This window comes from Lytechinus variegatus, chromosome 2 (genome assembly GCF_018143015.1).
Source record: "Lytechinus variegatus isolate NC3 chromosome 2, Lvar_3.0, whole genome shotgun sequence".
In the NCBI taxonomy this organism is placed as follows: Eukaryota; Metazoa; Echinodermata; class Echinoidea; order Temnopleuroida; family Toxopneustidae; genus Lytechinus; species Lytechinus variegatus.
The window spans coordinates 83,439,426-83,458,773 of NC_054741.1; the positions used below are offsets into that span (position 1 = coordinate 83,439,426).

Consider the following 19,348-nt stretch of genomic DNA (forward strand, 5'->3'; position numbering starts at 1 on the left):
GTATTCTAAGCATTCTTGGTACCAATGATTAAGATGGGTATCTAAAAAAAATGCGAGCGCGAAGCGCGAGCTTAAAATTTTGATATTTCGATCTGAAAACATTACAGTTTAATGTACGTTTTAATAAAGAACAAGATTATATCCAACAAAAGATTATTGCAAATCGAAGCGGGAGTTCTTTTGAGGTTCAGAACTAAAAACGGGACATTCTATTCACCTATTTAATCATGAAAAGTATGGGGTTTTGCTACAGAAATGATGCGAGCGCGAAGCGCGAGCTGAAAAATTTTATGTTCCAATCTGATAATTTGAGCACGATTTTTAATAAAGAACGAGTTGTGTAGCTCAATCTCGTTTGCTGATTTCTGTGTAACATTACCATCTTATTGTTTTTGCACATGCGGAATTATTGGGGGAGGGCAAAACGATCATTCTTGACCGCGGCGCCGATCTAGATTTGGTTAGCAATAGGCCCTTCTTCATTATTCTACCGGCGTTTATTTATTGAAATCAGGGGACGCTGATCATTCTTGACCGGCGCCGATTTAAATTTAGGTGGCGCCGGTTAAGACAAAGGCAGCGCCGATTTGTCTTGACCGGCGCCGATTTAAACAAGTAGTACTGATTATTTTTACCGACGTTACGTAAGATTCAGGCAGCGGCAATCCATAATCGACTGGCGCCGATCTAGAACCAGGAGGCGCCGATTATTCTTGACTGGCGCCGATTTTTAACCAGGTGGTGCTGATTATTCTTGACCAGCCCCGATTTAGATATAGGTGGCGCTGGTTATCCTTGATCGGCGCCGGTTAAGAACTCAGGCAGCGCCGATTTTTCTTTACCGGCGCCGATTTATAACCAGATGACGCCGATTGTTCTTGTCCAGCGTCGATTTAGATTTAGGTGGCGCTGATTATCCTTGATCGGCGCCGGTTAAGACTCTGGCAGTGCCGATTTTTCTTGACTGGCGCCGATTTAGATTAAGGTGGCGCTGATTATTCTTGATTGGCGCCAGTTATATGCAGGCAGCGCACTGCTACCGGCGAAGTTGTTGGGAAAAGGGTAGTTAAAAGAAAAAATAAGGAAGATGATATGATTACGCTTTGCTGGGGATAGTCTTTCCTTTACTGTTGCTAATGTTATATCAGTGTATAATTTTTTTTAAGCAGCGCCTTTTCCCTTTCTTTCCTTTATTTTTAATTTTTCAAGCGGCGCCTTTTCTTTCTTTTACTTTTTTTTATTTTCTTTATTTTGAGCGGCGCCTTCGGCGCCGCTCAAATATTAGGGGGGGGGGGGCGCGCGCACCCTGCGCACCCCCCCTGGATCCGCCGATGCTTTATAAAACATTTTAATTTTGTTTTATCATCCCCGCAAATTCGACCCTAAACACGTAATTTTCCTATCGAAATAGATACCATTTTTTCATTATTTTTGTGTTTTTGACACCCTTATCACGTTACGTACGTAACGTGCCCTGTCGTGAAAAGGACATCCTTTTTACGCGTTTTTTTTTTTTTTTTTCTTTTTTGTCGCGCATGCTATCCACTCGTCAATGTAAGTGCCCCCCCCCCCTTTGGCTTTAATTCCAGTTTGATTTCATGTTATAATAGTAATGATGTTTAATGAAATTATTTAAACAGTGCATGGTTACGCCCTGCATGGTTCAACGACCAAGGGAGCTGGCGGGCTTGGGGGCTCTGCCCCAAGGGTTTTCAACCACAAAATAAGGGTATTTCCTACCCGAAAAAAAAAATTACAAGCAAAAAAAAAGTTCAATTTATAAAGAGGGGGCACACCTATGTTTTAATGGCATTTTTACATTACAAATTTTCAATTTTGCTTCTCAAAAGACCCCCCCCCTCGACCCACGCCTGCATAGGCCGTGATATGCCACCTCAGAATTTTTGCCTCACATTACGCCCCTGTCAGCGAGTGTACAACCATGTGGGTCCATGGTAAGTAGCTCAGTACAGGGAAATGAGGTTTTTGTTTGGAAATTTTCGAACAATTTTTTTTCTGTCGATCTCGAGACAAATAGGTGCCTCAATCATGGGTGTCGATCGGTATTCTTGGTTGGGGGGGATGATTGACACAATTTTTTTGTGGATGGGGATCTTTCAACATTACCCCCACTAAAATCACAAATAAGGGCATTTGGGAGTGGTTGATATGCATGGTGATCTTGGAAATTCCTTCATTGTTGTACTTGTAGTGTACTTTACTTATATATATATTTTTTTTAATTCAAATTGTGTTACAAGTGAGCCTATTCTAAACTCATGCGAAAGAAAAAAAATGACAAAAATTGTCTGGACCATGTACATAGTGATCTGTTTATTGAGCATGATGTATACACAGGGGCGTCGATCCATTTTTCAGATGGGGGGGGGGGGGCAAAATCATGAATCAACGTTCTAAAGGCGCTCTATCACTCAAAACGAACAAACTCACCCACCCACACATAGGCATATATATATATATATATGACTCATGAGAAAGAGACACATATCTCACCCTCACCAACAATGCGAGCGCGAAGCGCGAGCTGAAATTTTTTAGTATGACATGAAAACAGGAAAAATGTACCTGTTTAGGTTTGTTTGTAGTAACTCATGAGGAGGATAGATACATGTATCTCACTAGAGAACGAGCTGAAATTTCTTTATATTTTGACCTGAAAGCTTGATATTCTGAGCATTTTTGGTACCAATGATTGAGATGGTTATCTAGAAGAACAATAGATGCGAGCGCAAAGCGCGAGCTGAAAATTTTGATATTTCGATCTGGAAAAAAAAGACAGATTATTGGACGCTTTTGATAAAGAACAAGATATATATCCAACAAAAGATTATTGCAAATCGAAGCGGGAGTTCTTTTGAGGCTTAGAACTGAAAACAGGACATTCTATTCACCTATTTAATCATGAATAGTATGGGTTTTTGGTACAGAAATGATGCGAGCACGAACTGAAAAGCTTTATATTCCAATCTGAAAAGCAGACATTTTGAGCACGATTTTAAATCAAAATCGAGTTGGTATCTCAATCTCGCTTGCTGATTTAAGTGTAGCATTACAATCTTATTTTTTAGTTGCACATGCGGAATTATTGAGGATCGACGCCTCTGTGTATACAACCCGACTAGCAATGGAGGGAAACAAACTGATATATGGCATACTATAATCATCAATAATTCATCATGATCAATCTTTTCATTTTTTCATCATTATTATATAATTTTTCTACCCTAAATTATTGGGGGATGATAATACAGGCCACCCCCCCCCCACTTGAATTATTGGGGGGATATATCCCCCCCCCGTGATCGACACCCATGGCCTGTTCTGTGAATCATTTATCAATAGTCAGTTTATGGCATACCCCCAACATGAGAATAGAGGCATGCAGGAGACAGACTGGTCATTTTCGAGAACATTCACATTTAACCTTGATTTTATGAGCTGTTAACGATATATACCCCCACCCCCTACCACCACCGATCGTCATTTCAGTATGCGTCGTAAATCTCTTATACCTTGAGAGTCAGTCGTATGATAATGGTAGTTGATGAAGTTGCAGGTTTTCCCAGGCACCTAATTGGTTTTCCTGAGAAATGTTCTTTGGCTTTCGTTTTAATCGACAAATCATTGAAACTTGTCAGCTAGCTCAATTTTCATCATCTAGATTTGTCTCTTTGCGATGTTTATTTTGATGTGATTTAGCCAAAATGTGAAAATAAGAGAATTGAAGAGATGGCGGTGGCCGGGCGGTGGCAATTCGAGCTGCCCTTTCTATAAAAAAAAACACATGGGCGGAAATCCCAGGGGGGGGGGACGTCTCCCCCCTACTCAAAGTAGTAGGGGGTCAAAATCGAAATAAAACATGTATTTTTAGACGAAATGACCTTACATTTGGGATGATTACCGTCTTCTTTTTTGTGCTTGTCAAATTTATTTTCGTCGAAATGAACTTAAATTTGGGGTGATATCTTTTTTTTGTCAACTTTTTTCGGCCCGTGTCCCCCTATCTTTTGGGAGAGATTTCAGCCCCTGTAAAAACACACTGGAACATAAAAGGATGTGGGAGGAACAAAATCGGCTAGATCAGTTATGATGGACATGACCTTTGAAACGAACAATTATTAAGTTCTGGAGAGGAACTTGAGTTCAAGATGTTACCAATTCTTGCCCCTTTTCTCACAATTTGAAGATATGACTGGAATACACACTGATTCCCTTTTCTGCTCACAATGGCTTCTCGTTTTATGCAGGTGTGACCCACCAACCACATCCTCTTTCTGAAGACATCACCGCGGGATTGGCTCTTGATTGTCATTGAAGTATTATCCCTTTTTTTGTTCTTGACTAACTTCGGATTTTTAGGATCAATAGGAACTTGTAACACGTGTATCATAATTTCTCCATTGTTTATATCTTCCAGGTCGTGTAGCAGCACTCAATATGCTAGATCAGAAAGTTGAGATGGAAACAGTCCCTTTTTTCTGGACTCAGATTTTCGGCAAAAGTGTCAGATATGCAGGTAAGAGAGAATAACTTTTTTTTAATGTTGAGATCAGGGCGTTGATGATCCACATTAAAAAAAACTAAACAGGAGATTTATTTGAAGTAAAGAAGAAGGAGAAAGAAGAGTATTGGAAGGAATGAATTGGATTATTTTGGAGCTATAAAATACCCCCCATTTTTCATTGAAAGAAAAATAGGCGGTGGAATTTGTCAAAAAAATTTGGGTTAGCAACTCATATAATTTTGGTTGATAACCTTTTTTGGGGATGCTTTTCAAATTTCTTACCTGTGTCCATCCCAAAATTTCTGGTGGACACCCCCTAAATTGGTTGGCTTCCGCCGCCAATGCCCCCCCCCAATCAAAATACCTGCCGCCTGTTAATAAAGCGAGATCAGAGTGTAGGCAAGTCAATATCTGTCTGCTTTTTTGCCTTCTAAATTGGATTTTAGAATTCAAAGCCATGGCAGTGAGCAGGGTATTGCTTTATCCTTCAAAAAGTAAACTTGAAAAGAAAGGGAAAAATTTTTCATACTGTCTCACTGACCTGATAGCTAGTCAAACTCTTTTATGGCCGTTATAGTTGACTAATGGGGTGTTGCAAGAAACTTAATTGCGATCAAGTGCAAGTCTATTTTCGTTCCCGAAATCAAGCATTTGCCATGCAATTAATTGCAAATTTGCAATTGCTAATCTGCTCCATGAAAAAAGGAGTGTAATCTGATTTGCTAAAGTTAAAAGTGATCAAAAAATAAAAAATTGTAACAGAATATTTGCGATTGATTGCAAATATTTTCTTGCAACACCCCCTAAGTCTAATTTATTATAGATATCACAATCACTCCTTATTGTTGAAAAACCAAGTCCTCGAAGATATCACATTGATAAGAATAAACAAAAAATAACAATAATAAAGCAACAACAGTGATAGTTTATCAAGAATTGATTTGTAATAAAGAGATTATTGCATTTTTCAGTTTTACATTCCCCCATCGAACATAAAATATGATTATGTAAATGAGAAAATCAATGGTGACACACACAAGAATTTTTATATTTTATTAGAAATGTCCATAAATAATGATAAATATGCTTTCCATTGAATCAAGATTGTTTAAAATTATAATAGTTTTTAAGGGGTAAAGAGGTGATTTACATTAAATTTAGGCAAAATTGAAGCACTTATAACTTCATTGAATGAAGGAAAAAGAAGTATGACTTTTCCCGCTCCATCATTTTCATGCTGAAATGTAGTATTTTTTTCTGAAAAAATGACAACTTTTCATAGCTTTCATGTGTATGCAACTGAATCTGGGGCCCGTTTCATAAAACTCATCATAATAACAAATTTGCAATAAGAGTTGAAGCAAAAGCAACTTTCAATCTGATTGGCTGAATTTTTTTAAAGAAATTGCTATTTTGGCATCGTTTTTAAAGTCTTCATGAAATGAGACCCTCAAAACCTTTCAGTGTTATATTTTGTATCTTCTTTAATTTCAGTCAAATCAATCTGTTAGGTTGGACATGGTCTTGAAGATATTAGTTTTTGTTTTATGGAATTTTTGTGCATGATTTTTTTTTGTATCCCACCTCCTCTCTCTCCCTCCCTATATATCTATCTTCTTTCTCTCTCCATCAGGATTCAATGAAGGCTTTGATGATGTTGTTGTTACTGGTGACCTAGATGAACTCAGATTTGTAGCTTACTACATCAAGTAAGTTAGAGTTTGTTTCATAATGACATCATTAGTATTTTTAATGTATGATTTTTTTAGATCAAAATGGGTCCAAATAGTCCTTGCCAATACCTCCCTTTAACTGAGAATTTTAATAAGTTTGTTTTAATTTTTCCTAATAATCGTCTAGACTTTTGCATAATATTCTGGTAAAAAAATCATGTTTTCTGTACTGAAAAAAAGGGCAACAATTTCGTTCTGTAAAAGAATTATCTTTGATTTCCTTTTAATAATTGCAAAGCTTTGCCCTCTTAGATTTATTTCAAAACTTTAATTCTTAGACGATATAATTTTAATTTTATTTCGATAGGGACGACATTGTTGTTGCCATGGCCAGTATGAACTCTGATCCTATCGTCTCACAGTTTGCCGAGGTGCTAGCAAGCGGGAGAGAACTAAATAAATCAGAAATACAGTGAGTATGAAATCAAATATATTCCAATTTACTTTGCTGAAGAGATCTATGTTTAAATTTGGCATTTATGTAGTGGCTGTCAAGTCCTTGAGCAAGACATCAAATCTAAATTCAGTTATTCTACACCTAGTTGCTGATTGGTTACCTTAAAAAGAAAGAATAATTACATTTATTCCCACATCTTGATATCTTGGGAAATATATGTGCAAACTATTTAGAAAGGTTTGTTTAAATTAGAATAAATAGTTAAAACAGGACCATATCACTTGTTTGGTTTTCATATAAGCATTATTTTCACAAGGACTTTGATGTTTTATGATGGAACTCTTCATAGCTCTGCTAGCTACTATTACTTTACTCTTTGTCATTTTACTTGTATAGTGCACTTTATCAACTTATTAAAAGTGACTGGATGAGAGGATCATTGGGTGCATCTATTATTTCAGTCAAATGTCATTACTCTCTATTTTAATTTTTCAAGAGCACATTCTTTTTTTACTATATATATATATATATAAGAATATGACTGGTCATATCAGTCTCTCACAGGTGACTACAAATGTAGTCACTTTAAATAGTTTGTTTTCTAGAATTTGATATTTCACATTCATATTCCACTTCCTTTTGCCTGAAATCAAATAAATGAAATTGATATTGTTATCTTTCTTCAGGTCTGATCCTAGTCAATGGTCAAGTAAGTTATGAAATCCCACCGATCTCAATATTACTACACACCTCTAGCATTAAGACAAACTCAATCAACTGAGGATCATGGGCTGATTGTCACACCCAATAATCCACTATCGTAACCCATCAGTAATTAGCATTATTACTAATCTATAAGTATGGAAGTGAAAGATATTGGCCTGTATTCTGAACTGTGGTCATCTGAAGTCACTGTTTAAATTTGTATTGCCAATTGTGAGACAAATGGATCTAAATTTATTCATAACTGTCTGGGAATAATCAGTTTAACTTATTAAAGCATACTTTTATTTTCCATGAGTAAAAATTGTTTTTTTTGACACAGCTCATTTAATTACTTAATTCAGAAGCCCCGAAAGTTTGAAAGGGGGATCTATTAAGGGCATTGCAAGAAACTCACATTCATTAAGGGTAAGTCCCAAATTCAAGCATAAATCCTTGATTAAATACAAATTTGTAGTTGATTTGCAGTCAACTGAAATTAAACTTTCTTGTAATGCTTCCTTATACTTTAAAATTTGGGGACTTTTGCTTGATTTGCAATTGAAGTGAACTTTCTTACAATGCCCTGTTATTAGCTATCATGAAGAGTATGTACATTATTAATTATCTTTTCACACAAGTTTGTTCTCAATATCTTATGTATTAAAGTTGTGAAAGTTGTATAATTAAAACAAGAGTCAAAAGTAAATTCTGATGTTGGATTTTGTGGTTTTCAATCAACCTTCTCAGATATCATTTTTACTGTACCTTGACCTCATCCCATTCTACTATGTGATCATTGGTTTATTCCCTATCTGTGCTGTCAAATATTCTTTAGATGAACAAAATTGAGACCAAAGTTTAATTTATTGAATTCTGCAATGTACTATATTAGATTATGTTATGAATAATGTATTCTACTGTATACTGTACTATACAAGGAAAAATATATGGATTTAATGATTCTTTTTATTAAATGTGTTCATGAAGGGCACGTGTGGAAATTAATTTGCAAACCTCAAGTTGTTTTTGAGAAACAATTACTAGTACTGCTGTAGAGCTGACACTATTTAAAGTTATATATATATTCAATCATTGCATTATAAGAAGAAAACAAATATTTTCTTATCGTGTGAATAATGTTAGGGTCTGAACATCTATGCATGCAGAACACTTAGAATGAATGTCAAGTTGTCCATTTCAAATACATGTATTACTATTTGAGCATTTTTTATTTACTATTCTACCCCTCACTCTCTCTTTCGTTCTCCCCATCTTTGTCTCTTTCTTTTGTCCTCTTCATCGCTCTTTCTTTCATTCTCTCCGTCTTCATCTCTCTCTACCTCTCCACCCTTACCCTTTTCATTTACATGTATATCACTGTCACCCATTGTCTCTCTCCCTTTTCTCTATCCTCCTCTCTCTATATCTATTTGTTTGTTTTCATTTTAAGATAATGGCTACTTTGCTCTGTACCATTCAATGAACTCAATAAGATCATTCTTTAAAGGGGAAGTTCACACTGACAAAAAGTTTATTGTAAAAATAGCAGAAGAAATAATAAAAAATATTGCCGAAGGTTTGAGAAAAATTCATCAAACAATTAAAAAGTTATTAGAATTTCAATTATTTGATTTGTGACGTCATATGCGAGCAGCATTCCTACATAGCGAATGGTAAAAAATCAATGAAATGTCATTTTCTCAGAAAATTGAAAATGGTTTTCACTGTAACTTTTGTATATCAATAGACAAATCATTTCACACCCGATCATGAAAAGAAAACAAAATTAAGTCATCAGGAACCATACAAAATTTGAAATTCATATATTTTATATTACATAACACATGGGGCAGCTGCTCGTTTATGACGTCACAAATCCCAAATTTTGAACTCTAATAACTTTCTTACTCTTTAACAGATTTTCCTCAAACCTTCACCAATATATTTTAATATTTTTTCTGCTATTTTTACAACAAAGTTTTCTTCAGGGTGAACTTCCCCTTTAACACCGAGAATGATTGTACTTTTGCATTGTCTATTTCTGTGGGGAGGAGGGGTTGTTTCCATTACTATGGAACAGATATATTAAATATTGTAATATAAGACTGAATGAGAGCCTCAGTATGAATCACTTTATTTTAGTGTATATATGAACAGGTTCAACTGTATATTCTTCCTTGCGTGCCTTTTCATTACATACCAGCTATGCACTGGCATTAAAGCCTGTTAACACTTAACAGGCATGCCTCTTTTCAGGTTAAACTACATCAATTTATTTTGATGCCATAGAAATTATATTTAATGTACAAACTTCTTCAATCTAGATAATATACAGGATTTTGTATTGATTCCCATTGCCATCCCTGAAACAAGGTTAATCTGCAGTTGATTTAATCATGTGGATGATTGATAGGAAAAAAGTATGAGAGGAAATCTTACAGATCTACCTATTGCACACCAGTTAAACAAAATGATTTGAAAATACATTCAAACACAAAAATCATATCCACCAAAATATGAAGAGATCAAGAAATAGTGTTCATAGGGTTTTTGGAAAGGGAAGTGCAAAGTTTTGTTCAGAATCATTGTGACTTTGTAATTAAACTATGTATGACCCATATTCTCAAGTCTGGCTTAACTTTATCTAAATCAGCTGAATTATGGGAAGGAGAAAATGTAAAAAAAAAATTGCAGCTCATTCATCTTATTATCTAAAATCCCCCCCCCCCATATTTCAAATGATAGCTTTTCCAATTTTATTATTGTGAATACCTAATTTGTTCATATTCTAGACTTCTACAATAACTTTTCATATGGGTTTCCACGGTGAAGCCATATCTTCTGGCCACATGCTAAACTAAACCAGAGTATGGGTCCATTTCCTGAAGTGTCATTGAAGCTGCAGAAAAGGGAGTCACTATTTTGTGTGTGATGAAGACTTTACAAATGTAGTTGTAAATATTGATATTATACAATCATCTAACTTATGTTAGACTAGGTGCCTATGGCACTAACATAGGAAGAGGAAGTGCAAAAGGGATGAAAATTTTATGATATATAATAGAGAGTTCACTTTTATCAAGTTTATGTAATATATACAACAAGTGTTCTAAAGATTTTTTATACAAGTTATATTCAATTTGTGTGATTTATTATGTGTGTATATTATATAATAAAATGTAGCATTGAAATAAAATTAGAAATTGTTTGAATGTGCACTTATTGTTATATCATCCACTCTGCTCTTATAGAGGCACACTTGCCTTCGTAAATCTGCCGAGACTGGTAGCAAAAAAAAAATCCCTGCTCAGATAAGACTAGTGCAGATCTTCTGAATACCACCCACCCCAACAAACCTAAAAAAAGAGTTGAATAAATTGAGAAAACAAAATAAATCATAACACTGAAAGTTTCATCAAAATCAGATGTAAAATGATCATAAAAATAAGTAAGGATATTGGCTAAAAACATTAACATGCACATTGATGGTATTACTAGTATGTAAGTGTGGATGCATGTGATGTCACACACATACTATGTCTTTTGTTTTTTACCTCAAATAAATATTCAATTTTTGTCCAACAATGTAAGACTTTGCTTGATTGATCCCTCATGGAATATCATTCAGTTTGTGAATCAAGGAAGAGCTTCTATATCACAAAAGCATACAAATAATATATTGGTACTTAAATAGCACATAATCAATTGAAATTGCTCTATGCGCTTTGTACAAATTGCTCTCCAAAATTACGGTTACACTACAACGAAAATAAATGTTTTCAAATTTCTTTCAAAAAAAGATTCAACAGAAGTGCATGATCGAAGTTGAATTGGTAAACTATTCCATAATTTGGGACCACAAATATCCAAACTAGTTTCCCCCTCCCCCCTTTTGAAACAACTCTGGGAATTTGTAAAATGTAGTGCACAGGCGCGTACGCAGGATTTTTGAAAGGGGGGGGTTTTCGAGCTGATTTTTTTTTTTAAATCTCCCGCCCAGTCTCTAAAAAGTGATGAGCGGGGGGGGGGGGGGGAGGTGATGATTTTTTTTGTCAGCACTGCAAATAAGACAATAACATTTAAGTGGGGATGGGGTATGTAACAGTGCGGTCATGACCCGCGAGCGAGCAGAAATGTTCTCGTTTTTGCGTTGAAAACATAACCTTTTTGTCAATAGTTTGTTGGTATCATAGTCGATGCTACATGTCCTTCGGATCGTAGCACTCATGATATGGCCTTGATCAGAACACTAGAAACTTGAGAAATGTCATGAATAATTACGAGCGAGCGGAGCGAGCGAGCCGAAATGTTTGCGTTTTTCCGTCAAAACATACATTTCTTGTCAATAGTTTGTTAGTAAATCAAGTATTAGTCGATGCTACATGTCCTTCTATTCGTAACACTCATAATACGGCCTTGAACAGGAGACTAGATACTTATGGAATTTCATAAATTATTACGAGCGAGCGGAGCGAGCTAACCGACATTTTAGCGTTTTCTGTCATTTTGGTTTTCATATTGGTAAAACATATTTTGTAAGAAAACGTATGTCTTTGTCTTGGTTCACTTGTATTCATAAGTATACATCATGATAATCATGTATGGCCTTGTTAATGGCGATACCGTGATCATGTCGGCGACATGCGGAAATAAAAGATATAATAAAATGGAGCAAGCGAAGCGAGCAGAAATTTTTTCTGTGTTTTTCGTCGGAAACATGAGGTTCTGTTCATTATTGCTGTCATATACATTATTGGGTAGGGGAACTGTCCGTAACCAGACCAAGGAGTTATCAGGCGCTTGCCCGATAACTCCTTGACCAGACCGACCTCTGGGGAGACAAGCAAAAAAAAAAAAAAAAAAAAAAGGGGGGGGTTTGAACCCCCTAAACCCCCCCCCTTGCGTACGCGCCTGGTAGTGCCTTCACAAGAATGAAGTCTGTAATGTGGCCGGTGTGGGGATCTAAGTAAACTATAGAGGTATTCGGGTGCCATTTTATGCATACACTTAAAAACTAACAGTGCAACTTTGTAAGATATTCTTTTGTCAACTGGTAACTAGTGCAAATGCTTTAACAAAGGAGTGGCGCGCTCATACTTCTGAGCTTTCAAGATAATCCTAGTGGCACGAATCAATTAAAATACATGAACTACGTCTTGTTTATGGGTTGGTGTGTGGACATCATTGACTCCATGGTTTACATACATTCTAAGATGTGCATATAATAAGTGAGAATAAAACAAAATGTCGCAACTTTCTAATTTCCACATCCAATTTTGATGAAATTTTTAAAAGTTATGCATGTTCGATTTTTCCCTATTTGTTCGACTCTACTTTTTGTAGGAGTGGACTATACTGGAACTATGAAAATTATTTTCAATGAATCTTGGAAGATGAATGAAAAAAAATGTAAAACAAACTACATGAAATAGATTACAAAACACCATCATCAGATGCATTTTATTTCCAATTACTTCCATGATCTCATAGAAGTGAAAACCTAATCTCTGAGTGACCTCTGACATATGTCATCATGCAGGCATCCAGTTGATTTAGTACATTTAGTACACCATTGATATTTATTTCTTTAAAATTTTCTTTACATCACTTGCTTCAAATGTCATATCATTTTCTGACCAAAGATAAATGGAATCCTTGAAGTCTCATGATAGTGATACACAGGTAGGCTCTTACTTTGTATTGATGCAAACGTTATTGCCAATTACTCATCAACCAATTTATTTATTCCTTCAAATGCACATCCCTCACTAGCTGCAATGTATATCTTGATCAATTATGCTGCATTATGGTGTTTAGAGATTTCAGGCCTTTTAAAGGTATGGAGAAGGCCCCTTTTTATGTCAAAATGGTAGACCAGTCTTCTTTTTTTTTTAAAGACATGTACTTTCAAAATCATTAGAAATCCTTTTTTCTTAAAAAATTCCATTTAAGAGTGTTTACTCCCTGCCCTCCCCCCTAAAAAAATGAAATAAAATGAAAACTACAAGAGGCCACCTCCAAAAAGGATGTGGTGGGGTACTTAAAAAAATTGATTTTCTTAGATGACATGCACCTTGCAAGATGGACGTATAATGTAAGAATCAGAAGAGGAAAATTTCGGATGTCGGCGGTCCGAAATAGTAACCCACGTGACTGCAAGAATATTCTCATAGCAGTAGCTGAAGTATGCAGATGATAACTTGAGTTTAATATCACATCACTAACAACTTGCATACCTCCATTGTTCTACAGTGGCATCAAGCAAACATGTCTCAAAGTTCAAGAGTTAGTTTCAAGCAGTTCTCATAATATGTTTCCTCTGGTCAATCCCATTTCTTTGATACTCTCAGATGAGCTAGATGATCATCAATGTATCGGTTAGGGGGTGCTTTGCTGAAACGTCGGGCTGTTTTGAATTCCTCCTTTATTCTGGCTCGTCTTTCCTGAGCATGACAGTATTCCTCTTCCTGTTCGGATGTAAAAAGCAAGGGGTAAAAACTTTACTGAAGCAATGCGGTAATGAGATAATAAAATATACCAATGAATACAGCACAATACTAAAACTAGTCTTGACCACATATAGTCTTGAATTACTGCACCACAAATCATTCTATTTTTTTCCTTCTTTTTAATTAAAATGTAATACAATGGTCTCCGTTTAATTGTACTTTACATACATGATACACCACACCAGATCTCCAAAAATATACAGTGAGATATATCAACCAGTGGACTACTGTACTTCATGATCCGAAGAAGTGAACATCACACAGAAGTTTTGAACAAATCAATGCATGAAATTACTGCAACTTATAACTTTGATGATCAATTTTATGATATATATTTTTCTATACTTGGTCAAAACACCAGGTCAGGTCATCAATTCAGTTGCAGCTTCCAAAGCAATTTATCGGTCATTTGGTACCCCCCCCCAGCAATGAATAGTACATACCTTTGTAAGGAATGGTCGACTTAAATGTTTAGCATTCTCTTCCTCCACTGCCAGTCTTTCTTCAAGATTTCTGATCATGTATTTGGTGATGGGTCTGAAACGGCGATGTTTGCTGCACATTAAAAAAAAATCAGAATCATTGTTATATTACGTTTACTGTGTCTTCTCTTATATTAAAGGAAAGATACAGATGACTATATAGTGATTTGGAGGTAAACTCCAACACTTGTCACTGCAACCATAATTTTAATTACTTCCTCTCAGAGTCTTCATTGAATGGAAGATGAAATTGTTTCAGCAATACAAAAAAAAACAAGTGGAAAGATGGGAAATTTGAGGAATATCCCTTGGTAATATTGCAAAATAAAATTCTCATTCTTTCCTAAGTTTAGTCTTCATTTTCTGGTCTATATATATTAAATCTATTTTACTATTATTTGAAAATCAATGACGACCTTCATGTTATAGTAAAATTTCACTCACATTTGGCTTGAGGCAATGCCAATATGTGATGAATCAGATAACAAGAATTTTGTTATCACCCTGGTACTAGGCTCCTTGAGCTTGAGTTTGTTACTCATTAATCATATTCACAATAACCTGTCACCGTGTAATCAGTTATTTCTATTTTGTTAATTTCTAGAGGGTTTATTATTTCATTTTGGGGGGGCAAGAGTTCCATATACACCCCCAATAAAATTGAAAATAAAACATGAAGGTTAAAAAAATACATCTAGCCCTAATATGATGGGAGAGTGGAAATGCATTCCAAAATATGGCTTAATTCCGTCAAATTTTGAGCAGGATCTAGCGTGTGTAATACTATAGTCCATACACATTGGTTTATTTTTAATTTAGTCAGTAACTAAAATGGGTCTGTGACTGTGAGTTTAGACTAGCAGAACTATCGGCTGATAATCTCTTAAAACTCAAGTCCCTTTCGGTATCAGCGCTTCTCGCTAGCATAGTGCTAGCAGGAAGAGGTCTTAACTGCCGATACAACAAGGTGAGATAGAGTCCCAAATAAGCAACAGTAAAGAAAAAATGCTAGAAAAATCTGAAGTGAACGAACCAGCGGACCTGTCTCAAAATTTCTCAAATCTTTCCTCTTTTTTAAAATTTGTTCTTTTGCACAATTGCACATCCAGCATTCCCAATGTATAACCACCTCGAGTCCTAGCTAGCACTAATAATACTTTCATAACATTCATTCAATGAACAAGGTTGGTTAACTTGGTTATAATTAGAATGGTATTGTTTCCTATTCAAATGTATGCATTGCAGGATGAACATTGCGCAACAGCAATATGAACATATGGGACTGAACTAAAAATATTCCTTAAATGATCCCAATAACTTACCCTATAAATTGCACACCAGGAACCTTTGCACTCCGAAAGCGATGGCCCAATAGTACTCTAGTCAACCACATACTTAATGTCTATGACTGTTTTAGAAATCAAAAGGTGTATTAATAGCAATTTACAATGAAACGTTTTCGAAAAACCTAAGTTGAAGAGCGACATCCAGTTCAGGTTCATGCTATGGTGGCTTAAACGAACGAGCGTGGCGCGTTGTGGCGTGCGCCTGTAATCCAAGCTGTGGGGAAGTTACAAAATTGATGCAGAGGTTCGAGGTTCGAGCCCTGGTCACATCTTTCGGATGGTGACGTTAAAGGTCGGTCCCAGACGTAAATAATCATACCTGATTGATACACGTCTGACAAAACTAAAATACACACACACACACACACGCGAGAGAGGAGAAAAAGTGGTGGTATAACTTTGCTAGTCATTTTATACTTTTATAATGATTTCATTAAAAAATAGCCGTGATATCAGGCATACTCATTGGCGGAGGAAGTCAACAAATTTAGGGGGGTCCACCTGAAATTTTGGGATGAACACAGGTAAAAAATTTGACAAGCCAAAAGCCTATTTTTTACAGCACTGAATGAGTACTCATTCAGTGCTGTAAAAAATTAGGCAAATATGATTATTACTTATAAAATTTTGTTGAATGTATTTATATTTTTCAATTAACGCCTTATTTAAATAATGCATGAATATTCATTACACTCTTTTGGTTAATATGTGTCCGACCGATAAAATTGGTCAAAAGCAACCAAATTATTGGTTCAAATCAACCAAAATTTTGGTTGATATTGAACAATTTTATCGGTCGGACACATAGGCCTATTAACCAACAGATTGGTCATTTTGACCAATCCTTTTTAAGAGTGTAGAGCAATTAAATGTTGCTTTTTTTAATAACTGTCACTGTCTAATTGTGTTTGATTTTTTTTTGGGGGGATGAAGGGTGTGCTAACTATTTTATTCTTTTGTTGAATCAAAGAAAGGGCAAAATTAAATAGTCAATTAGCAGAAAATGTCAGATTTATTTTTAGGTTTTCGGAAAATGCTTGTACTATTCTCATTGTTTTATTTGTAAGAATTAAACGATCGCGTATAAATAACAATGTCAGTACCTATACATGCAGGTAAGCCTGAAATGCACAAAGTCTAATATTTGGATAAAAGATGTTTCAGATGAAAATAATGCCACTAAAAGTGGGATGATGGGGAGTAGACTTTGAATCACGAAAGTCCACTCCCCCATTTGATTTTTTTTATATTTTAGTGATTGTTTTACTAAACTGAATTAAATTATTGTAACTTAATTTTCATGAGTAAAATGGATGCAAAGAAAATAAGTAAATTTTACTTAAAACTCAAACTCATAAATACTTGAAAAAAAATTAAGACAATTTGTTGACACAATTTTATTGAGTAAATTCAATATTGTTTTACAGTGTTGATATCATTACCAAAGTCACTAGACACATTCAAAATATGAAGCGAATCCAAGCATTTTCTTGAGCAGATTTCATGTCCGGATTTTACGTCTTAGCGTCAGGCATACAGACGGCCCCAAAGCCTAGTATAATATTTACTGTTCATTCTATCTATAATTATCAACATCGTTATTGTTCATCTTATTGACGATATTAATGATGTGTTATGATGTTTTTAAATTGTTTTGTTTCATTGATAATTCACGTACCACTTTCTTTATTGTCATAATTTGATTATCAGATTGAAACCCCAACTTTTTTTTCAAAATTATTTTGTGGTAGTCTCATATGGTAGTCTCCAGTTCGATACATGCGTGTGTGTATTTGAGTTTTGTCAGATGAATATCAATCAGATATGATTATTTATGTCTGGGACCGACCTTTAACGTCACCATCCGAAAGACGTGACCAGGGCTCGAACCTCTACATCAATAACTTCCCCACATAGCTTGGATTACAGGCGCACGCCGCAACGCCCAGTTGTGCATTGTCGCCCTCTCGTGATATTATGTTTACAATGGAGGGGGGAGAACCGTTATCAATGTGCATATATCGGATAAACGGGGACCATCTCTAACGTTTCGGGGAGACCGAATTAGGCTATACATACAGAGCAAATCGAGGTGCGCTATTTTTTTTTCCTTTCGGAATATAGGCGCCCGAGTATAATACAGAAATAGTACGTTTGTATTACCCTAAATTTCACTTCTCCTCATAATTATTTTGGCAAGGCATGGTTTGTCCACCGTCGACTCTTCGATATGGAGCACTATTCCAGACAACTCTCGAGCAAGCAAAACTTGAAAACAAAATAACTAAATCATAAGTTCATTTTATTTGTCTTCCAACTTTCAGTTTGAATACATGACAAACATACAAGTGTGTATGAAACAATAAGCAGAGTACAAGATAAAACATCCAAGTAAACATAAAACAGAGTATGCAGAAAACATTGTTTTTAAATACATTATACAGCTTAAGACAGAAAAAATCCACTTTTCCACATTTCCTATAATGATAATGCGAAAAAAATAATTTTATCGATCCCTTTAAAATAACATCTTTTAGTCAATGTAAACAGTCAAAGGCCCTCTATGCGTACTATCTGTCACAAAATTAGAATTTCAAATTGTAAAATAGGACTTTTTTTCTAGCTCGGAACTATTTCAATTTTCAATTCTTTTATTTCATTTCCATTCAAAACATAATACAAAGTAATATAAAACAATACAAATCAAATACAATTTTACAGAAGGGCATTCTTACTTCGTAAAAAAAAACTATATAGTATTAAGAACATTTTTTCTCCGTATATGTGTCATCTGATTTTTTTGTAAATAACGTCATAATTTGTGGTACCGATGTTAGGATCACGGGGCACCTCACTGCCCCTCTCCCCCGGCACCAATTGCCACCCTCGCAGTGTTTTTTTAATTGTGCGGCTTCTGATAATCACAAAGCATACCAACAACATCAACAAAATTCTTTTTCTTTTTGAAGGAGTTTCTGCATTTTATTCAATAATCATTAATTAATTAACATGTTCACATAATAACAAAGATATAAAAGAATACATATTGAATTTAAATGTCATTCGAAGAGATGAATGATAGCCTACTTACAAAAATGACGATTTAAAGCATGTGATATATATACTAAGTTGAGTAAAAAATAATAAAAATACAGGCCAGCTATTATAACATTACTGATTGAACCAATAGCAACCAATGACAGTATGATTTTACACTGGTCCTGTATATTGTAGCATTTTTGTTTACACGTATTACCATGGGAATATACGTTTAGCCTCCAAGTTTGAATTTAATGAGAATCGATGGAGGGCCTGGGGAACAGAAAATGCAATACGATTAACGAAATTTTGAGTAAAATCTAACAACGTTGAGAACCCGACATTTTCCTGACACTGACAGCTACATCTAAGTAGCGGTATTTCATGTGATATTTTTTTTGGAAAATGATGATTCATTGTAAGTTGTGGATGACATATTTCACGATCTGAGAAACTGACATTGCAACTTTATTCTCGATAGGCCATACTTGCCTGCACGGCTGCACGCCTAACATACATATTATTTGGGGATGTTTTTTTGCATGAAATTATAATTTTCTTATATTGTATACATATGCATATTATATGACTTTAGTTTAGACTGTACAAGCC

General features: G+C 35.2%; 2 protein-coding genes across 3 annotated transcripts in view; one reads left to right on the forward strand and one right to left on the reverse strand.

The window, feature by feature from the left end:
* Positions 1-8,640, forward strand: part of LOC121409300 (apoptosis-inducing factor 3-like) — a 51,191-nt gene extending 42,551 nt beyond the window's left edge. For both annotated transcript variants that reach the window (XM_041601217.1, XM_041601218.1), the window contains exons 15-18: positions 4,439-4,537; positions 6,159-6,234; positions 6,566-6,670; positions 7,342-8,640. In XM_041601217.1, coding sequence (XP_041457151.1) covers positions 4,439-4,537; positions 6,159-6,234; positions 6,566-6,670; positions 7,342-7,375 — 314 coding nt within the window. In that variant the 3' untranslated portion in view covers positions 7,376-8,640. The remainder of the gene's footprint in view (positions 1-4,438; positions 4,538-6,158; positions 6,235-6,565; positions 6,671-7,341) is intronic.
* A 4,149-nt stretch (positions 8,641-12,789) lies between these two features.
* LOC121409302 (ribosomal protein 63, mitochondrial-like) lies at positions 12,790-15,835 on the reverse strand. Its single transcript, XM_041601221.1, has 3 exons — positions 15,674-15,835; positions 14,313-14,424; positions 12,790-13,827 (listed from the first exon to the last, which is right to left on the reverse strand). The coding sequence occupies exons 1-3, from the start codon at positions 15,742-15,744 to the stop codon at positions 13,684-13,686; spliced, it is 327 nt and encodes a 108-aa protein (XP_041457155.1). The 5' UTR covers positions 15,745-15,835; the 3' UTR covers positions 12,790-13,683.
* Positions 15,836-19,348: the final 3,513 nt, after the last annotated feature.

Bases quoted from the DNA above. Each gene is read 5' to 3' on its own strand.
- LOC121409302 (XM_041601221.1), bottom strand. From the start codon at position 15,744: ATGTGGTTGACTAGAGTACTATTGGGCCATCGCTTTCGGAGTGCAAAG. The intron at 14,425-15,673 runs GTAAGTTATTGG...TTTAATGTGCAG, and splicing joins CCTGGTGTGCAATTTATAGG to CAAACATCGCCGTTTCAGAC. The intron at 13,828-14,312 runs GTATGTACTATT...ACATCCGAACAG, and splicing joins GTCGACCATTCCTTACAAAG to GAAGAGGAATACTGTCATGC.